Below are 16,452 nucleotides of genomic sequence, written 5' to 3'. Positions count from 1 at the left end.
TAAAAAACATTAAACCACTTCCACGCTTTGTAAAACAACTGTCTACCGAACAATAAGTCGACATTTTAATATATAAGATTCTAATAATTTGCCAGTCCATTGAGTCCACCCGGTACAACTAGTAATAAAACGCTCGCACATCAAAACGATTTAAACTGTACTCACTGTGTAACCCAACAGATTCGATTGTAGGAGCGTCGCCCGGCAAATGAAGTGAGGGGCGGTGAATAGGTAATTCGGCGCGTGAAGCCGAGTGAAGCAACTTGTATTTTATTCAGTAAACTTTGCCTATACTTAGTAGCATAAATTTACTTACTCACCCTCTTGCAAAATATCTTAACTCCATGCACTAATAATCCTGATTCTTACATTAAAAATTTATTAATTTGTAGTTTTCCAATTATTCAGTATTTTTTTAATGTTTTCCAGGACTTTCGAGCAGTTTCTCACATTTTCTAAATGATTGACGCCATTATAATTATAGGCATTATTTAAATTTGAACACTTTTGCATTGTAAGATACTGAAGCCCAAAGTGGTCTTGGACAAAAACATGAGTAAAAGGACATTCTTCTTAATTTAAACCATTTTATTTTGCATAATAATCAATGTTTAGTTATAAATTAAAAATTAACGCTAACAACAGTCAAAATAATTTAAAAAATATTATTAGTATTTAAAAACAGTCATAATAAATATAAATAATCGATACTTATCTACAACAATACAGGCGCAAGGATCATTTTCCTCAATATTTTTGGATAAATAAAAAAAAAAAAAAACGTGAAACAGAAATAAATAAAATAAAATACTCCTAAAAAAGTTTAAATATGGAATAGGTATTAAAATGATCGGACTGCAAAAGTATCTTAAGTGAACATCGCGCTATGGCTATTTTTAAACAGCAAATGTCAACGACGTGTGTGCTTCTCGACGTAACTTAAATCGTTATTATGCCTCTTATTAAAGCAATTGTACAACACTCAAATGTAAGTCGGTGAGTTTTTCAGGCTGCTCCCGCACGCCTGGCAGGATTTCGCGTTCCTCGGGTTGACCAAGGTGCACTTGGAACATTCCGGACCACCCACCTCCATCGGTTGATCCTGGCCCATGTATCTGCTTTTGCTGCACATCTCGCAGATGTCTTTCGGCACCTCATTTATGTACGTGCACGATTTGCATTCCCATTTTTGTGGAGGGACCGAGGACACGCCTGCAAGGGGGCATAACTTTTTCAGATTTTAAAATGTACAGTATACAGGGTGTGCCAACAAGGTGTACGGCTAAAGGAAAAGGTTAATGACTCATTTTAAAAAAGGGTAAACGCTTGCGTACAAAATTTAGGAGGTCATATTGAACACAATTTATAATAATTGTAATTGATATTCATTTATGCAAAAATACGTAAATACGTACCTAGTATGTAATTTAATTTTGCCGTTTTTTTAAGCAATTTAGGTGAATAATAATTGTAGGAAAAGTAATAATTCTAATTCTTCAATAATTTTTTCTAAGCAATCTTGATCAAAACTTAAAGAATACCCGTTTTATGCATAGTATTTTACAGAAAAGTTAAAATATCTTAAAAAATACTTGGTTTAGCTATAGGACATATTAAATAAAAAATGAAGGTATTTGAAGGACAAACTTAATTAGGTAAAAATATACAGGGTATTCCATTTGAAAAATCTAAGATATTGCGTATTTAATTTCAGCAAGTTTAAAAGTTCTTTAAAAACACCATGTATTAAAAAATTACAAATTATCATAATCAGCTTAGAGGAGGTACCCTAGACTAACTGTGGTACAAGTTTCATAGGCGCAGAATACATTTTAAGTTTATTATGATTTTTTAAACGTACCCTCTAAAAAGCAAAAAATAACATAAAAAAATTAATTACGTTGCGACGCCGCACGCAAATTTTAAAAACGTTATACCAAAGTAAAGTACTCTTTTTGCCTCACATTTTAGTACCATAATATACAGGACGTACCATTTAAAAAAAATCATATTTTATAGTAACTTTTTTGTGACACACCCAGTATACATAAAAATATTTTTAGTTCGTAGATTTTTCTCAACCCTACAACTTTGCTGTAGAACTTTTTGCTCTACGTCGTATAGTTAAGGTGCTATCTTAGCCGTACACCTTGTTGGCACACCCTGTATACAAATTGTCAAAATAAAACTTTTTTTTACTAAAAATATCCCCAATTATTATTAATTTGTCGATATACATGAAAAAGTAAAATCTTATTTAGCTCCAAGCAAAGTAAACGAAACTGAAAATAATAAGTGAATAATTACATAAGCTTGCACACATTTTCAAAGTCTTAAGTTGGCATCTAGGGGTGTTTACCCTAGAATCTTATGCATTTAATTTTTGCCTTTTGTAACTTAAAATAACTAAAAATTTGATCCTTATTTTGAGTTATTCCAAATGCTGCTATAATTTCGTCTAATTAAGCCTTGTTCTGTTTCTACTGGAGTTTCGTAGACCAAAAACTTTACATTTCCCCACAGGTAAAAATCTAGCGACATTAAATCGGGTGACCTAGGAGGCCAAGAAACTGCTCCACTGTTATCGTTTTTAAAGATAACAACACACAAACGCTGGTAAATTGTTTAAAATCTCCAGCTATAAAATTTTTAAACATTGACGTTCACATTTTAAACAATTGTTATGATGATATCATGTACAAAAGGCAGAAATTAAATGGATTAAATCCTATTTAAGCAATTCATTGTCTTTCTAAATTTTAACGCGTCTTAGGGCTACAGTGCCGTAGTGACACTTTTCCGGACATGGTCCTCCATACTCAAATCTTTTCTACTGCTGCACTGAATAACCCCTACAAGTTTGATCCCATAGTTCTTAAACACCCTGTATAATCATTGCCTCACAAATATGGATTAACGGAGAATTAAAAAAATACCTGTCTGGCGTTTGAACATATTTCTCACAAGAACGCACATACTAACTGGCTAAACATGGAGAACTGCATCAGTCATGTTTTTATAACCACACTGTTTGCAATAAATGCTCAAAATATTTGTAAATATACCCCAACGATAACCGACTATCTTTTAAAACTAATATTAATATTAGGTATAGGGGGCTGACACCACTATTTCACAAAACCGCTGCTTTCAAAGGCCCTTTTTCCTATAATGTTGTTAAAATGTATAACTCTTTTCCGAAAAATCTTTAAAAATATATCACACTCTACTTTCAAGCAACAATATACCTTAATATACTTAATATGAGCAGACGAATAAACTAGTAATAAACTAAGATAACTCTTATGTAAGAGAAAACTTTGGATGTACAAATTATTGTATTTACGATCTTTTTAGTCGACGCTTTCTTATAAATGAAATATATTATTTGTAAAAAGGTATACCACATTTGTATTTATATTTACTTTTAAAATAATTCTTGACTGATTTATATTATAACGGTTAAGTACTCATATCTGTTTTCTGATGGAAGAATTACTTGTTTCTCATGAAAAAGCTTTGAATTATAACACATTATTTTGTTATTGTCTTACAATTGTTAAATTGAAGATTATTGTATATAGAAGGTGAGGTTTCCGCTACATTTGTCGGAGAACATAAATATATTCACTCATCACGTGTCGAACTGATGTATTCAATGTCAAGATAAATTGATACCCTTTAATCAGATATTCTTTTACTTATTTTGCCAACTTTACTAAGAGTTTCAATTTAACGTAACGAGCTCCGGTTAGGTAAGTATACTTTGCTTTACTAATATAATTATTAAGGGAAAGAAAACAAATAATCCAAATCTCCACTGTTGGGTAAAAACTTTAATTAGCTTGAAGAGTTTTACGAACTAGCACGAACCTAAATATTTTTCAGCCTATTTTTAGTTCCTTGCAATATCCTAAGTCGTGACTACACGAAAAATTCATAAAGTAGGTGATTGAATTAAGATCATTAGTAAGTTTTATTAAGGCTTCTACCTACTGGATTGCAAAATGGATTAACACCTTTCTGAACGACAAAATTATATTGCATAATAATTTCTCTTTAAAAAAATAACATCGGGCTAAAAAATCTCAAATTGCCAGACAATTATTTATTAGTTTCATTTGATATTGTCAATATGTTTCCCAGTATTCCTAGAAAGGAAGTAACTAAGACAGTAAAGGGTCTTCTAGTGTCTGAATGTGATTTGAGTGGAGCGCAAAGGGATGATATAATTTCGTTACTGGAAAGGTGCTTAGAACTACATTTCTGTAAATTTAACAACAAATTTTTTAGTTGATAAATACTATGGAGGTTGAAAATAATAACAGCATGCATTTCTTAAATATCTCCTTAAAAAGGAAAGCTACTGCACCTGCCAACTTTTTTCACGACTAATATTACTATTTTTAACAACTTTAATACATATAATAATTTATTTATTTAATTTTTCAAAACAAATATGATGGACCTATTGGAGCTGAGCTTTTAAAACTATTTAATGCTAAAAGAGATTTAAAAAATTGTAAACTTCATACACAAAATTGTACACATATTCAAATAATTGTTGAAAATTCACAGCAAGAAACAAACAATAAATACGACAAATGTTTATTACATTTTTCAATAACGATTTTGCCAAAAATTATTAAATTACCAGTGAATATAAAGTCTGGTCTAGGTATTCTTGATTATACAACTACTAGGGGTTGCATCCCTATTAAAATCGATGTAAACACGCCATTTGAGGTCGAACTAATAAATTTTTTAGATGTCAATTTTTGTGAAAAACTAAATACACACTGTTAAACACTAGTAGAAAAATTGTTAAATAAAAAATCCCACATAATTCAGGTAAATTTACATAAAAGATTTGAGAATGAAGACCGGATAAAGCCTCAAAAACCACCAAAGTTGTTATGTTTCAATTTTCTTAGATCTGTCTTACTAGAGTTAGCCAATATACTTAAGAACTGAAATACTAGGTTGTGCTTAATTTAAGCAGAAAAAAGGATATAGTTCCAAAATTGCGGTATATTGGAAGAACGGGATGGAGAAGCCCCGTGATAGTTTAAAAAATCTTAGTGACAACAGGTCAGCCTTTGGGGTACACTTAAAACAAGAAAACCACAATTCTGACATGCTACATTGTATACATACATATTTTAATGCTTTCGCTATGTTTTCACATAAGCAAAAGAATAGAGCAAAAAAAAATATTTTTATTGAATATGTGGTTAAAAACATCCTACTTTCATTGTTTGTTGTCTATGTCAACTCTTGTTTTTTTTTTTTAATTTTAATAATATCGGATAGAAATCGGTCTGACTTACACTAAGTTTTACTCTAGAATTCTGACTCAAGTGGAATGCCTGGAAGAGTTTTCTAAATACGCTTAATTTTCTTTCAGGCAACTGAAAGTAAATTAGGTGAGTCAAGGAATCTCTTTATTGATATTCGCAATCCTGGATAGTTTTAAAGTTACATTCTAGGAATGTGAGGTAGGTAGAATGCCTAGTCTTTTAAGTAGTCCTAATCTTCTAGAGACATATCTTAGAAATCTGAGATAGTTGGAATGCTTGTAATAGAATTCTATCTTGGCCTAAAATAGTCTTGTAAAAGACTAATATGAGGCTGTTATGTAAGAAAATATGAATCATTATCCAACTTTAGTTGTCTTCCCGAATTCGATTTACACTTTAAATAAATTTAATATATTCGTAGAAAAAATCAAGAAATATCCCTTATTGAAGTGTCGAGTCACAATGTACACAATGTCAAATTCCCAGATGAACATAAACTCAATGATAAGCAGTTTTTTTAATTTTTGTTGTAAGAGTTACAATTTAAGTATGTTCCGAAGTGATATGTATGTTAATATGCAGTTTTATTTTATGAGATCATTATGAAAATGCTTCATCGTTTTGTTCTGTTTTATTTAAATTATTTCAGTTTCGAGCCAAGGAAATGAATGAGTTAATCCATTCCTATAAAGTTTTGTGTCGTTTTTTTTGAGAGTTCCTACTGAATTTCTGGCTCAAGTAATATAAATCCTTAACCCAAAACCACGTCGTTTTTACCCTCAAATTTATCCCCAGTAATACTTCTAGTCTGTTCTAAAAGAAAAATTAAAACATTTTAAGTAGTTTCTAAATTATGTTCAAGAGAATTCGCTATTCCATATATAAATTGGATTGACATTTGCCGATTAATATAATAATATTTCCTAAAAACACGCATTATATTTTTTAAATAAAAAAACAGATATAATTGAATATGTCGTCAAAAATGACTCTACTTTTATGGTTATATTTACTGAGTAAATCAGCAAAAAAAATGTTTCCTGGCAGCCAAAATATAAAAATACTTTATCAGTGCAACAAAAGTAAAACACTAGACTTGCTGGAGACAATGGAAATTAGTAAAGCTTTTAAAAGCCCAGATCTGTCCTGTGTTAATGAAAGGTTTCATTTTGATGGCCACCTAGTTTTTAATAACCTCAAGTAGTTCTAGACTCTTAAATGATGGTTAGATTTCTAAAATGTATAAACTGATTTGATTGTTTACTTGAGTTCTTTGTACATAGATAGTGCCACTTTATTGTAAGCTTTGATTACTTATATGTCAGGTGTTTTGTGTATGTTATGGTAAGTTTTTGTTGAATTTTCCTTTTTTCGGGTTACATAATTTTAATTATTGTTTAGGTCTGATGATGCTCTAGTCCAGCGAAACATGTAACCTTTGTAATTTTATTAAATGTATTTGTGATGCTGTAGATTTCGGGTTTTTACCTTTCATATAAAAAAAAAAATGTCCTAACAAAACCCCCAAATCCATCACCAAATTTTTTTTATTTTCGTGTAAAAGAAATATGAACACATTTTAAGTAGCATATCAACGAATGTCTGTTAAGGAATAAAAATGTTGATCCAACAATCAAACATTTAACTTACCAAAATTGCTTTCTTTCTGCTTATTGACTTCAACATTAACGTTCTTTTCCAGGGTAACAGGCTGACTTTTAACCTCTACGGTTTCCTTAACGGTTAACGGCCTATTTGTCCCCAATACACCATTACTCACAGTCTTAGTTTGTTTCTGTGGCTCCGCTGCGGGGACATTTTCATAAGAACTACCGTGAGAGAGACGCCTTTCTCTGGGTTGCATGTGCTCTAAAAAAAAATGTCATTCTACAATACAATTTACCTACTTAACCTTCTATCTACATACTAAAAAATGTGTCGTTTATTTTAACTTACTTTCCGCGACCTTTTTCTCCATCTGTTCCAGGGCCTCGGTGACTTTCAAAGGCCTCTCGGTGACCGTGAGACCTTGGAACACCTCGTCCAAATTGGTCGCCTTCATTTTCTTTCCCTCTCTACTGGATTTCCGTTTTTTCTCGCTCGAAGTCAACACATCCCCGCGCTCCCCTAAATCCTTACTGTAACCTTGCCTCTCCAAATTCTTATAAACGTAATCCCAGTTCTCCTCGGGCGCCTCCGGATCGCTACTAACTTTCACTTCGGCACCGTTTTTACTTAAACTGTCCCTTCTTACGCGTTGCTCCTCTTGCCTCTCGCAGTCGCTTCTAGTGGATCTTCTGGTGGTTCTTGCGGTAGAATCGCCGTCCACCAGGTCGTACCCGTTACGTGCGTCCAACTCTATCAGTTGCCCAGTTGGTACTGGATAAATTGGCGGCGCATGTACGGGCAAAGGAGGATTGGTGGGGTAGTAGAAACCGTTCGGTACCATCGCGGTTGGCGGTGGTTTTATTAATGGCATGTGGGATGGATGGAAAGAGCCGTAAGCGTAAGTCGGAATGCCACTTTGGCAACCGTTGGACATGGGAACACAGTACGGCACTAAAATTAGAAAAATGATTCAAAAAAAAAAAAACCTAATATTTAAAACAGGAACAGTACCTACTCAATTTAAAGTATCAATAATCACTCCAATATATAAATCAAGTGATAAATGTGAAATAGGTAACTATCGTCCTATAAGTGTGATCAATAATTTTTCCAAGCTCTTCGAGAAATGTTTGAAAGATAGACTTATTGCCTATTTACAAAAAAATAACATATTAACACAAAATCAGTTTGGTTTCATTGGGGGGCTCAGCGCATCCGATGCTGTCTGCGAATTAACAAAGCGAGTGAATCAGGCTTTTGATGGTGATAGAAAGTGTTTGGCAGTGTTTCTGGACCTAGCAAGGGCCTTTGACACTGTACCGCATGAGCTTTTGCTAGATACTTTAAGATCTTATAGTATTAGAGGTCCAGTGTCAAGGGTCTTTGACAGTTACTTGGGGGACAGAAAACAGTCTTTAAAAATAAATAATGAGATTAGTGAACCATCTTATATAAAAATTGGAATTCCACAAGGAACAGTTATTGGACCTATACTCTTTATAACTTATATTAACGCTCTTACCAATCTTAAAATTCATGACGGGTCACTGATATCATATGCAGATGACACGGTTGCAGTGTTTCACGGAATTTCTTGGGGAGACACAAAAAAAACTGCAGAACTTGGTCTAGCAACAGTCAAGAACTGGCTGGATTCTTTTAAATTAAGTCTCAATAGTCAAAAAACAAACTATATTGCATTTTCTATAACAGCTGCTAATCGCCCCAGATTTCAACAAATTAAACTTGAATTAATTGATATCAAGGAAGTTTCATTTACTAAATATCTGGGTATCATTGTGGATAAACATTTAAAATGGGACCAACACATTCTAAAATTAACACAAAACATCCGTAAACTTATTTATCGATTTCATATTTTGAGAAATATCTTAAATGAAAAACTACTAATTTTAATTTATAAATCCTTGGTTGAGTCCTTGTTAAGGTATGGGGTGATTGTCTGGGGAGGTCTATACAAGAATTGTTTAAAACAACTTAATGTAGTACAAAACTTTATTTTAAAAGTTATATACAAAAAACAAAAAAGATTTCCTACACAACAATTATATTCTGAAGAAATTTTTAATATACGCTCAATTTACATATTGTCAACATGCATTTATACACATAAATCAGAAAAAATCAAGAATTATGTTAGTCATTCCTACACAACCCGAAATAATATAAACAGACACCTAAAAATACCAAACATAAAAAAAACTATAGGGCAACGATTTTTAGGATACTTGTCCCCGAAATTTTATAACATCTTACCAAACAGCTTAAAAAATATAAATAATATTAAAAACTTTAGTAAGGTCTGTAGAAAATTTATTTATTCAAATATAGATAAATTTAATTTTTTTAAATAGTTTTGGGAAGGGAAATTTTATTGGAGAATTTTTGTTTAGTTGTAGATTATGGTTAGTTATATTTTATATTATTACTAAAATTTTGTGATTTCTCAGCATACACAAACAGATGTTACAACATCTAGGTGTATGTTAAAAACAATGACTGTTAACTATTATTATTGAATATAATTAAGTTAAAAAAAAAAATAAAAAAATTGTTATAATATAACCAAAATGATTAATAAATTTGAATTTGAAATGCAACCAACCTACTGAAGAACGATGAGGAGTTGATGCAAAGAGTACTTTTTAACTTATTACGCCGTGTTAATCTGTGTATAAATTCATCTTGACGGAGTTGTTTAAAGTTTATAATAATTAAAATTACTTTTAATAAAATATTAAATTTAAAAAAATCTTCCGGCAAACTGCGTTAAAAGTAACAAAACAAAAAATTTAATTTCAATTTTTTTATTGTTCCTGTGCGGCATTAAAGACTAAAACACGAAATATCTTGGTAACGGTTAATTTTAGCGGGTTCTAACAAGAATATCTTTTTTACTCAAAAACGTTAGGGAAATTGTTTCCTTTATAAAAAAAAATAAAAACCGCATTTGCAAAAAAGTTATGGCAATTTTACGCCATCAGCAGTGCAGTATGGAGCGCGCTCTATCGGCCACAGTAAAAAGATGCCCATTTTCGAGTCTCTCATACCAAAAAACCTCTAGGTACCAATTTTCAACGTGGTATATCTCAGAATGTTAATAAAATTAAATATAATCGATTTTTAGACTTAAAAGAATATAAAGGACTTTTAAGAGGATCATTTTGAGGGTGAAAAACTTGATTTTGGATTAAAAATTTAGCACTTGTATTTAGGAAATTTTCTAGAAAAAAATCCAGGCATACAAAAATCTATCTCTAAATGTTTCTGGATTGTTATAAGATATAATGACTTGTTAGTTTAAAAACCACTTACCAGGAGGTACAACGACCGCAGGTAAAGCCACATGGTTATGACCAGCCAACCCACTGTATCCATGCCCTTTCTGAACCATATTGTGATTATTTGGCATCAATGCTTGATTGGGAGCAGAGGATTTAAAATATCTATGATTATTCTCGAAAGATGGCACATTATCCTCCCTAGGCGCTTGCCTTATGGACTGTTGAAACTGCCTCGAGGTATACTTCAGTTTAATGCTCTCAATACACTGATCCAGATTTCCGGGAAAACTGCTTCTATGCTCCAGAATATCCAGCCAACTGATATTAAATAATGGAGATAGTTCTTCCCATATATGTTTTAATATTTGACATTCCATGTAAGCTACTAAGCAATCCCTAGAAATGTTAGATACTCTGTCTGGACATATTGGTCCGTCAAGTTCTAAGACCCCATTGCCCACATGTTTGTATCCCATCACTTCAAATACTGTTTCCACCCCAACCAAGTTCGCTTCAATTTGGTGTTTGTAAAAGCCACAATAAGTCTAAAATAATTTTAGTAACTCAAAATGTTTTGTTTATAATTAATATTTATAAAAGTTCAATCAAATTAATTATTAGCATATGATTACCTTTATTTGTCGATACTCTCGTCGCCATGGTTGGGTTATTAAATTAGCCGCATATATTTGCAAGGCATTCCAGCCAGTGGCCGCTTTGTATCCGCTGAAGTCCTTTTTGAAAGCCGCTGATCTGTACAGAACATCCTCGGTTGCTCCAAAGACAAATTTATCTCTATGGTGGGCGAGGAATAGGAAGTCAGCAATACATTCTTAAATAGAACAAGAATAGTTGATAAACACATGATTTTATAAAGAGCAAGAAAAGTTATGGCCTAGCTACTGAGTGAAAAATGCCTAAAATAAACATAATTGGCATGTAGATAAGGATCTGGGTTACTATAATAAAAATAACCTGTATTTTGTCAATTTTAAGTAAATATTTATGAAACTATTTGCTCTTGGCATGCTGCCAACAGATTATTAGCCAAAATGGTATGAAAAATAGTCTTTCCATTATTGAGTACGTATTTAGTACATTAATAAGAAAGGTTTATCCTCAAAATTTAATTAGATTTTGTTTGTAATGGCTCTGTCCAATTGTAGATCTCACCTTCCAGTTTGGCTCGGTGCATAATTTTCTCCGTACTCTCCTCCATTTCCAAATAGCTGAGATGTAGCCGATCTATTCTTAGCCACAGGTCTCGACATTTGTCTTGTGGATAGGAGTTATAGTTTTCCATAATCACCATAATAATAAGGGAATTCTTTGCAGATGTTTAGGTTTAAGCGCCTATACTTTCAAACACTGTAAAAACATTTAATGGGCTTTGATGATTAATATACACATCAGCAACATTACGAAAGTGAAATAATTTTAGGCATAATGATTAACAGATTCGATAAATTGGGAAGTATGAATATTTTCTTTTTTTTACATTCCACACATTTTTTCTTTATATTTATTTTGGATTTTAAGAGAACTGTCACTTGTCAATGTCAATCATATGGTCGGTGACAGGGATCTGCGTTGCCAAGCTTATCCTTTTATAGGAATTTTAGAATAAAATTTAATTAAATATATATTGAAATGAAATAAAATAGAAAAATAAGATGTTTTTAGTCTCTTCTAAGTTTCCATTCTTGGAATACAACCAAAATTCCGCTAGCTAGATCTGACATCGCTGTGACGACTGTCATGGTCAAATATATGGCCTGTTGCCAAGCTTAGAATTTTTTAAAGAATTTTGGGGAATTATTACTAAAACACATTGGTGCAAGGCCAAGCTCTTAGGCCAACCCAAACTCCATTCATTATAAAATGTTATTAAACATATTATAGAGAAAATAAAATGTTTTGTTTATGCCGCAATTCTTTTTCTAGGTTTTATTAATGACAAATATTCAACTAAATCTGGCATCATAGCTTGAGTCAAATATTTAGCTAGACTGTGACTTGTGTCGCCAAGCTTACAATTTTTAAAACCTTTTAGGGATTTATTACCTTGATTTAAATCCAAATTCATAATAAAATTTAATTTAATAAAATATAACAAGATATAAATAAAACGATCTGTTAGGTACTATGTTGCAATCCATTTCGAGGTTCTATTTTGGAACATAGCCAAAATTTCGCTAGATCCGACACCTTTGACGACTGTCAATGTCAAAAATATGGCACTGTTGCCAAGTAATCCACTTTTTCAGAATTTTGGGGAATTAGTACTAAGACATATTGGTGCAGACCCACGAACTTATAAATATAAGTTCGTGTGCAGACCACTTTTGAGCCAACCAAACTCTAGTTATCGAAGGATTTTATTAAACAAATTATAAATAAAATCAAATAAATGTTCAAAATCAAATATTTTTATTTATGACGCAAATTTTTTCCACGTGTTATTCATGGCATATGACAAATCTTGAATAGATCTGACATCACTGCGTCATTCAAATGTCAAATATTAAATTTCTGACAATGATCCGTGTTGCCAGGTGTATAGTTTTTATAGAATTTTAGGGTTTTTGTTGCTTCGGTTTAAGTCCAAACTCTAGTCATATTAAAATTTTATTTAACAAAATACAAATAAAATAAAGTAAATTATAACTAGATATAAATAAAACGATCTATTCCTGTTCTATCTGATCGCTATATCTGACATTACTGTGACGACTGTCAATGTCAAATAGGGCCCCGTTGCCAAGTGATCCACTTTTTTGGGAATTAGTACTAAGACACATTGGTGCAAGCCGCTCTTAGGCCAACCCAAACTCGAGTGAACATAGAATTTTATTAAACATATAGAGAAAATAAAATGTTTTTATTTATGACGCGATTGTTTTTCCAGGTTTTATTCATGACAAATATTCGACTTGACTGTTACCTGTGTTGCCAAATGTACAGCTTTTAAAGAATTTTATGGATTCATTACTTTAATTCAAGTCTAAACTGTAGTCGTTAAAATTTCATTTAATAAAATATAGATGAAATAAAGCAAAAACTAACAAGATATAAATAAAAAAAATCTGTTTCTACATTCCAATTCTTTTTCCAGGTTCCATTTTTGGAATATCACAAAAATACTTTTTATTGCAATTGGCCCATTCGATGAAAGTGTCTCCCAATGTGGCTGCACATAAGGCCAACATTAGAACGTCTCCTTCGGCATGATGTGCCTCCATTGGTTCCTGATTGGTCAGTCTTTTATAAACATCAACTAGTTTAAAACTTACACTGTGAAGTAAAATTCAGAATTCCTATATTATTTTAATTATTATGTACATCAAGCACTTACCCAAAATTAAGTGATTTTTTCACTTTTTGTCCATGCTCGTTGCTCCTCAGACCAGAAACTTTTAAATTTCCATTACTAATGACATTATTTATAACCTTTTTGGGGGTGGTTTCATTGATCTTTTGCACCTCCAAGGCATATTTCAGTCTTTTTTCTGGACCAGACTCGAAGTCATCTACTGCTTTGCACAGTAATTCATCGAAACCATCTTGAAACTCTATCGGTAATACAGAACCTGTACTCTCAAAGGTTCGTTCCTGCTGTGGAACCACAACAGGAGCACTAGGCTTATTGTAAAGTTCTCTAAATGCCTCAAGGGAATCTATGCATAATATATCTAAAAAAAACAGTAATAAAACATCAGGAAGCATTTAAAATGGCAATTTACCAAGTACCGTCAAGCAGTTTTGCCCCGGTTAAATGTAATTCCCTTTGCAAAATTGGATAATCAAACCTGTTGCCGTTATGTGCCACAAAGCAAATAGGTTTTGGGCAATGATTGAGAAAACCATTGATCATCTGTACAGTTTCACTTGAAAATGGAGCCATGTGTTCCAGAATATCATTTGATAGGCCTATATAGACAATCAGCCCATGTGAAAGAAAAGCACCGTAGTAGAATAAAATTAAGCCTTGTTACCTGTAATCCTCTCACTCTCTGGCGACACCATTTTCCTAGGATAAACGCATAAAGTCAATTTATTCTGAACCCTCGGCATGACCCCCAAAGCTATATGGCTACTTTGGACTGTAAGCACCGTAATTTCGGTGATTTTCGTTTTGTTACCCTCCGCCCACGGTAAACCGGTCGTTTCCAAGTCGAGAAAGGCGAAAGTTTTGATTTGGGCCATTTGGGGGGCCACCAGGGACACTTTGAATATGGCGGCGAGAAGCCTTTTTTTGGCGCGTGCCAACATTAAATTGCCGAGTAATGAGTCATATCGGTATCAGTGGGCCCGTTAAGTTGTGTTTGTATAAGGGCATAAAGCAAATATAAAATAGAATGTAAATATGATTTTAAAAAAATAAGGAATATTTAATTATCATTTACTTGTCAACTGTCAGCTGATTTTGACGTAACCCTTCTAAGCTAAGCAGTGTGAGTCAACAAACCAAATAATAAACTAATTAAAAAAATTAAACAATTTAATTATTTTACTTGCGATTTTAATATTTAAAACAACGCCTGCCGTCAAAAACTTTCATAAACCTTGTTTGTTTTTAAAGGAGTGGCTTGCCTACATTTTCAAATGTCTATTAATCAAGGTAAGGATCATTTAGGAAAACAATGGCAATTAAATTCAGAAAATTATTTAATGATACAGATATAAAATAGTGATTAATGTTCTAGAGAATCGCCCTGAACTGTATGAAGAGGTTAAGCTCTACCACAACGCCAGGGAGAGAGAAAAGTAAGTTTTTGTTTTACACAGCCCTTTTTGATCCCCACAGGGGCCAAATAACCACTAATTCATAGCCAATAACCACTAAATATACTAGAGATTATCACTCTATAAATAAATGACTAATAATTAATATCTATTATTCCCAAAGGTATGATAACTTAGCAGACCTTTATGCAGTGGTAAACACCCTCCAGCAGCTCGAGAAGGCTTATATAAGAGACTGTGTTACCCCAAAAGAATATACTGGAGCTTGCAGTAAATTATTGGTACAATATAAGGCAGCCTTTCGCCAAGTGAGAGGAGATGAGTTTCCTACTATTGATGCATTTGTTAAAAAATATAAAGTAAGTTTTTTTTATAGTTTAAAAGTGTAAATTACCAATTTTGTATTCTTTTGTAGCTTGATTGTCCTGCTGCCTTAGAAAGAATAAAAGAAGACCGTCCGATCACTATAAAAGATGATAAAGGAAACACTAGCAAGTGTATTGCCGATATTGTGTCCCTTTTTATTACCATTATGGATAAACTTCGTTTGGACATCAGGGCCATGGATGATTTACATCCAGAAATTAGGGATTTAGTTGACACTATGAACAGATTAAGCATCTTGCCATCAGATTTTGAAGGAAAGCAAAAAGTGACCGAGTGGCTGAGCACTTTGAATTCTATGCAGGCTTCGGATGAGTTATCGGAGTCGCAAGTGAGGCAATTGTTGTTCGATTTGGAAAGTTCTTATGCGGCTTTCAATAAGGTGTTGCATGATACTACTTAGGATTTTTCTTTGGTTTGAAATCATGTTTATAGGTCATAATATGTTGTTTATAATAGAGCTTATTATTGTGTCTGTTAAGCTGCAGGTTAATGCATATAGTTAGGTTAGGATGTCTTTTAAATATATTATATTATCTTATTTTTATAATTTTGTATTTTTTCTTTCAAGGATTCAAATCGGTTCAATCAAATGAAAAGAATTTTGGGGCCGAAAGTTGTTTTCCTAAAAAAGTCACTTGAATGAAAATTTTCGTCATCCGTATTATCTTCCCCAATAGGATTCATTTTTATATTTATGGTTTGTAAACTAAATCTAGGGTACCTGGTGACTAATAAATTAGCACCTTACCAAACACAATAATTATTGAAAGGCGGCTGTATTTACATGAATAAAAAATATCAAAATGATATACTAAATATTAATTTAATCTCAAAAATTTGCTTGAACGCTCCAAATTGGACGTTCAAGATGAACCGCAGGTTATCGTTTGAACCAACATTGTACAACGGATTAATTCCGCTGAACCGGAGATCTTTATGAACTGTTGTTAAACGCCCATTGTACAACCGGGCCTAAGTCGGACCTCTTGTACCATTATGAAAGATCTTATTTAATAGTAAAGCATGATTTTTCAAAGATCTTTAAGAATACAGACAGAAGAGCAATAGCCTATAGTTACTCACTTCTGCTATCTCCCCCTTTTTAT

General features: G+C 32.5%; 3 protein-coding genes across 3 annotated transcripts; 1 reads left to right on the top strand and 2 right to left on the bottom strand.

Moving 5' to 3' along the window:
* Nucleotides 1–567: 567 nt before the first annotated feature.
* On the bottom strand, nucleotides 568–11,748 carry LOC126735346 (protein tamozhennic). The gene is made up of 6 exons (XM_050439304.1): nucleotides 11,387–11,748; nucleotides 10,846–11,045; nucleotides 10,245–10,758; nucleotides 7,257–7,859; nucleotides 6,951–7,169; nucleotides 568–1,212 (listed from the first exon to the last, which is right to left on the bottom strand). The coding sequence occupies exons 1-6, from the start codon at nucleotides 11,523–11,525 to the stop codon at nucleotides 983–985; spliced, it is 1,905 nt and encodes a 634-aa protein (XP_050295261.1). The 5' UTR covers nucleotides 11,526–11,748; the 3' UTR covers nucleotides 568–982.
* Nucleotides 11,749–13,227: 1,479 nt separating this feature from the next.
* LOC126735342 (uncharacterized) lies at nucleotides 13,228–14,635 on the bottom strand. The gene is made up of 4 exons (XM_050439297.1): nucleotides 14,209–14,635; nucleotides 13,964–14,143; nucleotides 13,569–13,905; nucleotides 13,228–13,507 (listed from the first exon to the last, which is right to left on the bottom strand). Exons 1-4 carry the CDS (start codon nucleotides 14,483–14,485, stop codon nucleotides 13,306–13,308), a joined length of 996 nt encoding a protein of 331 aa, XP_050295254.1. The 5' UTR covers nucleotides 14,486–14,635; the 3' UTR covers nucleotides 13,228–13,305.
* A 30-nt stretch (nucleotides 14,636–14,665) lies between these two features.
* LOC126735343 (vacuolar protein sorting-associated protein 28 homolog) lies at nucleotides 14,666–15,893 on the top strand. Its single transcript, XM_050439298.1, has 4 exons — nucleotides 14,666–14,834; nucleotides 14,920–14,980; nucleotides 15,123–15,318; nucleotides 15,375–15,893. The coding sequence occupies exons 1-4, from the start codon at nucleotides 14,819–14,821 to the stop codon at nucleotides 15,744–15,746; spliced, it is 645 nt and encodes a 214-aa protein (XP_050295255.1). The 5' UTR covers nucleotides 14,666–14,818; the 3' UTR covers nucleotides 15,747–15,893.
* Nucleotides 15,894–16,452: the final 559 nt, after the last annotated feature.

Source organism: Anthonomus grandis, chromosome 4, assembly GCF_022605725.1.
Source record: "Anthonomus grandis grandis chromosome 4, icAntGran1.3, whole genome shotgun sequence".
In the NCBI taxonomy this organism is placed as follows: Eukaryota; Metazoa; Arthropoda; class Insecta; order Coleoptera; family Curculionidae; genus Anthonomus; species Anthonomus grandis.
Note: the sequence above shows the minus strand (reverse complement) of the source record. Positions and strands in the feature narration are given on the sequence as shown.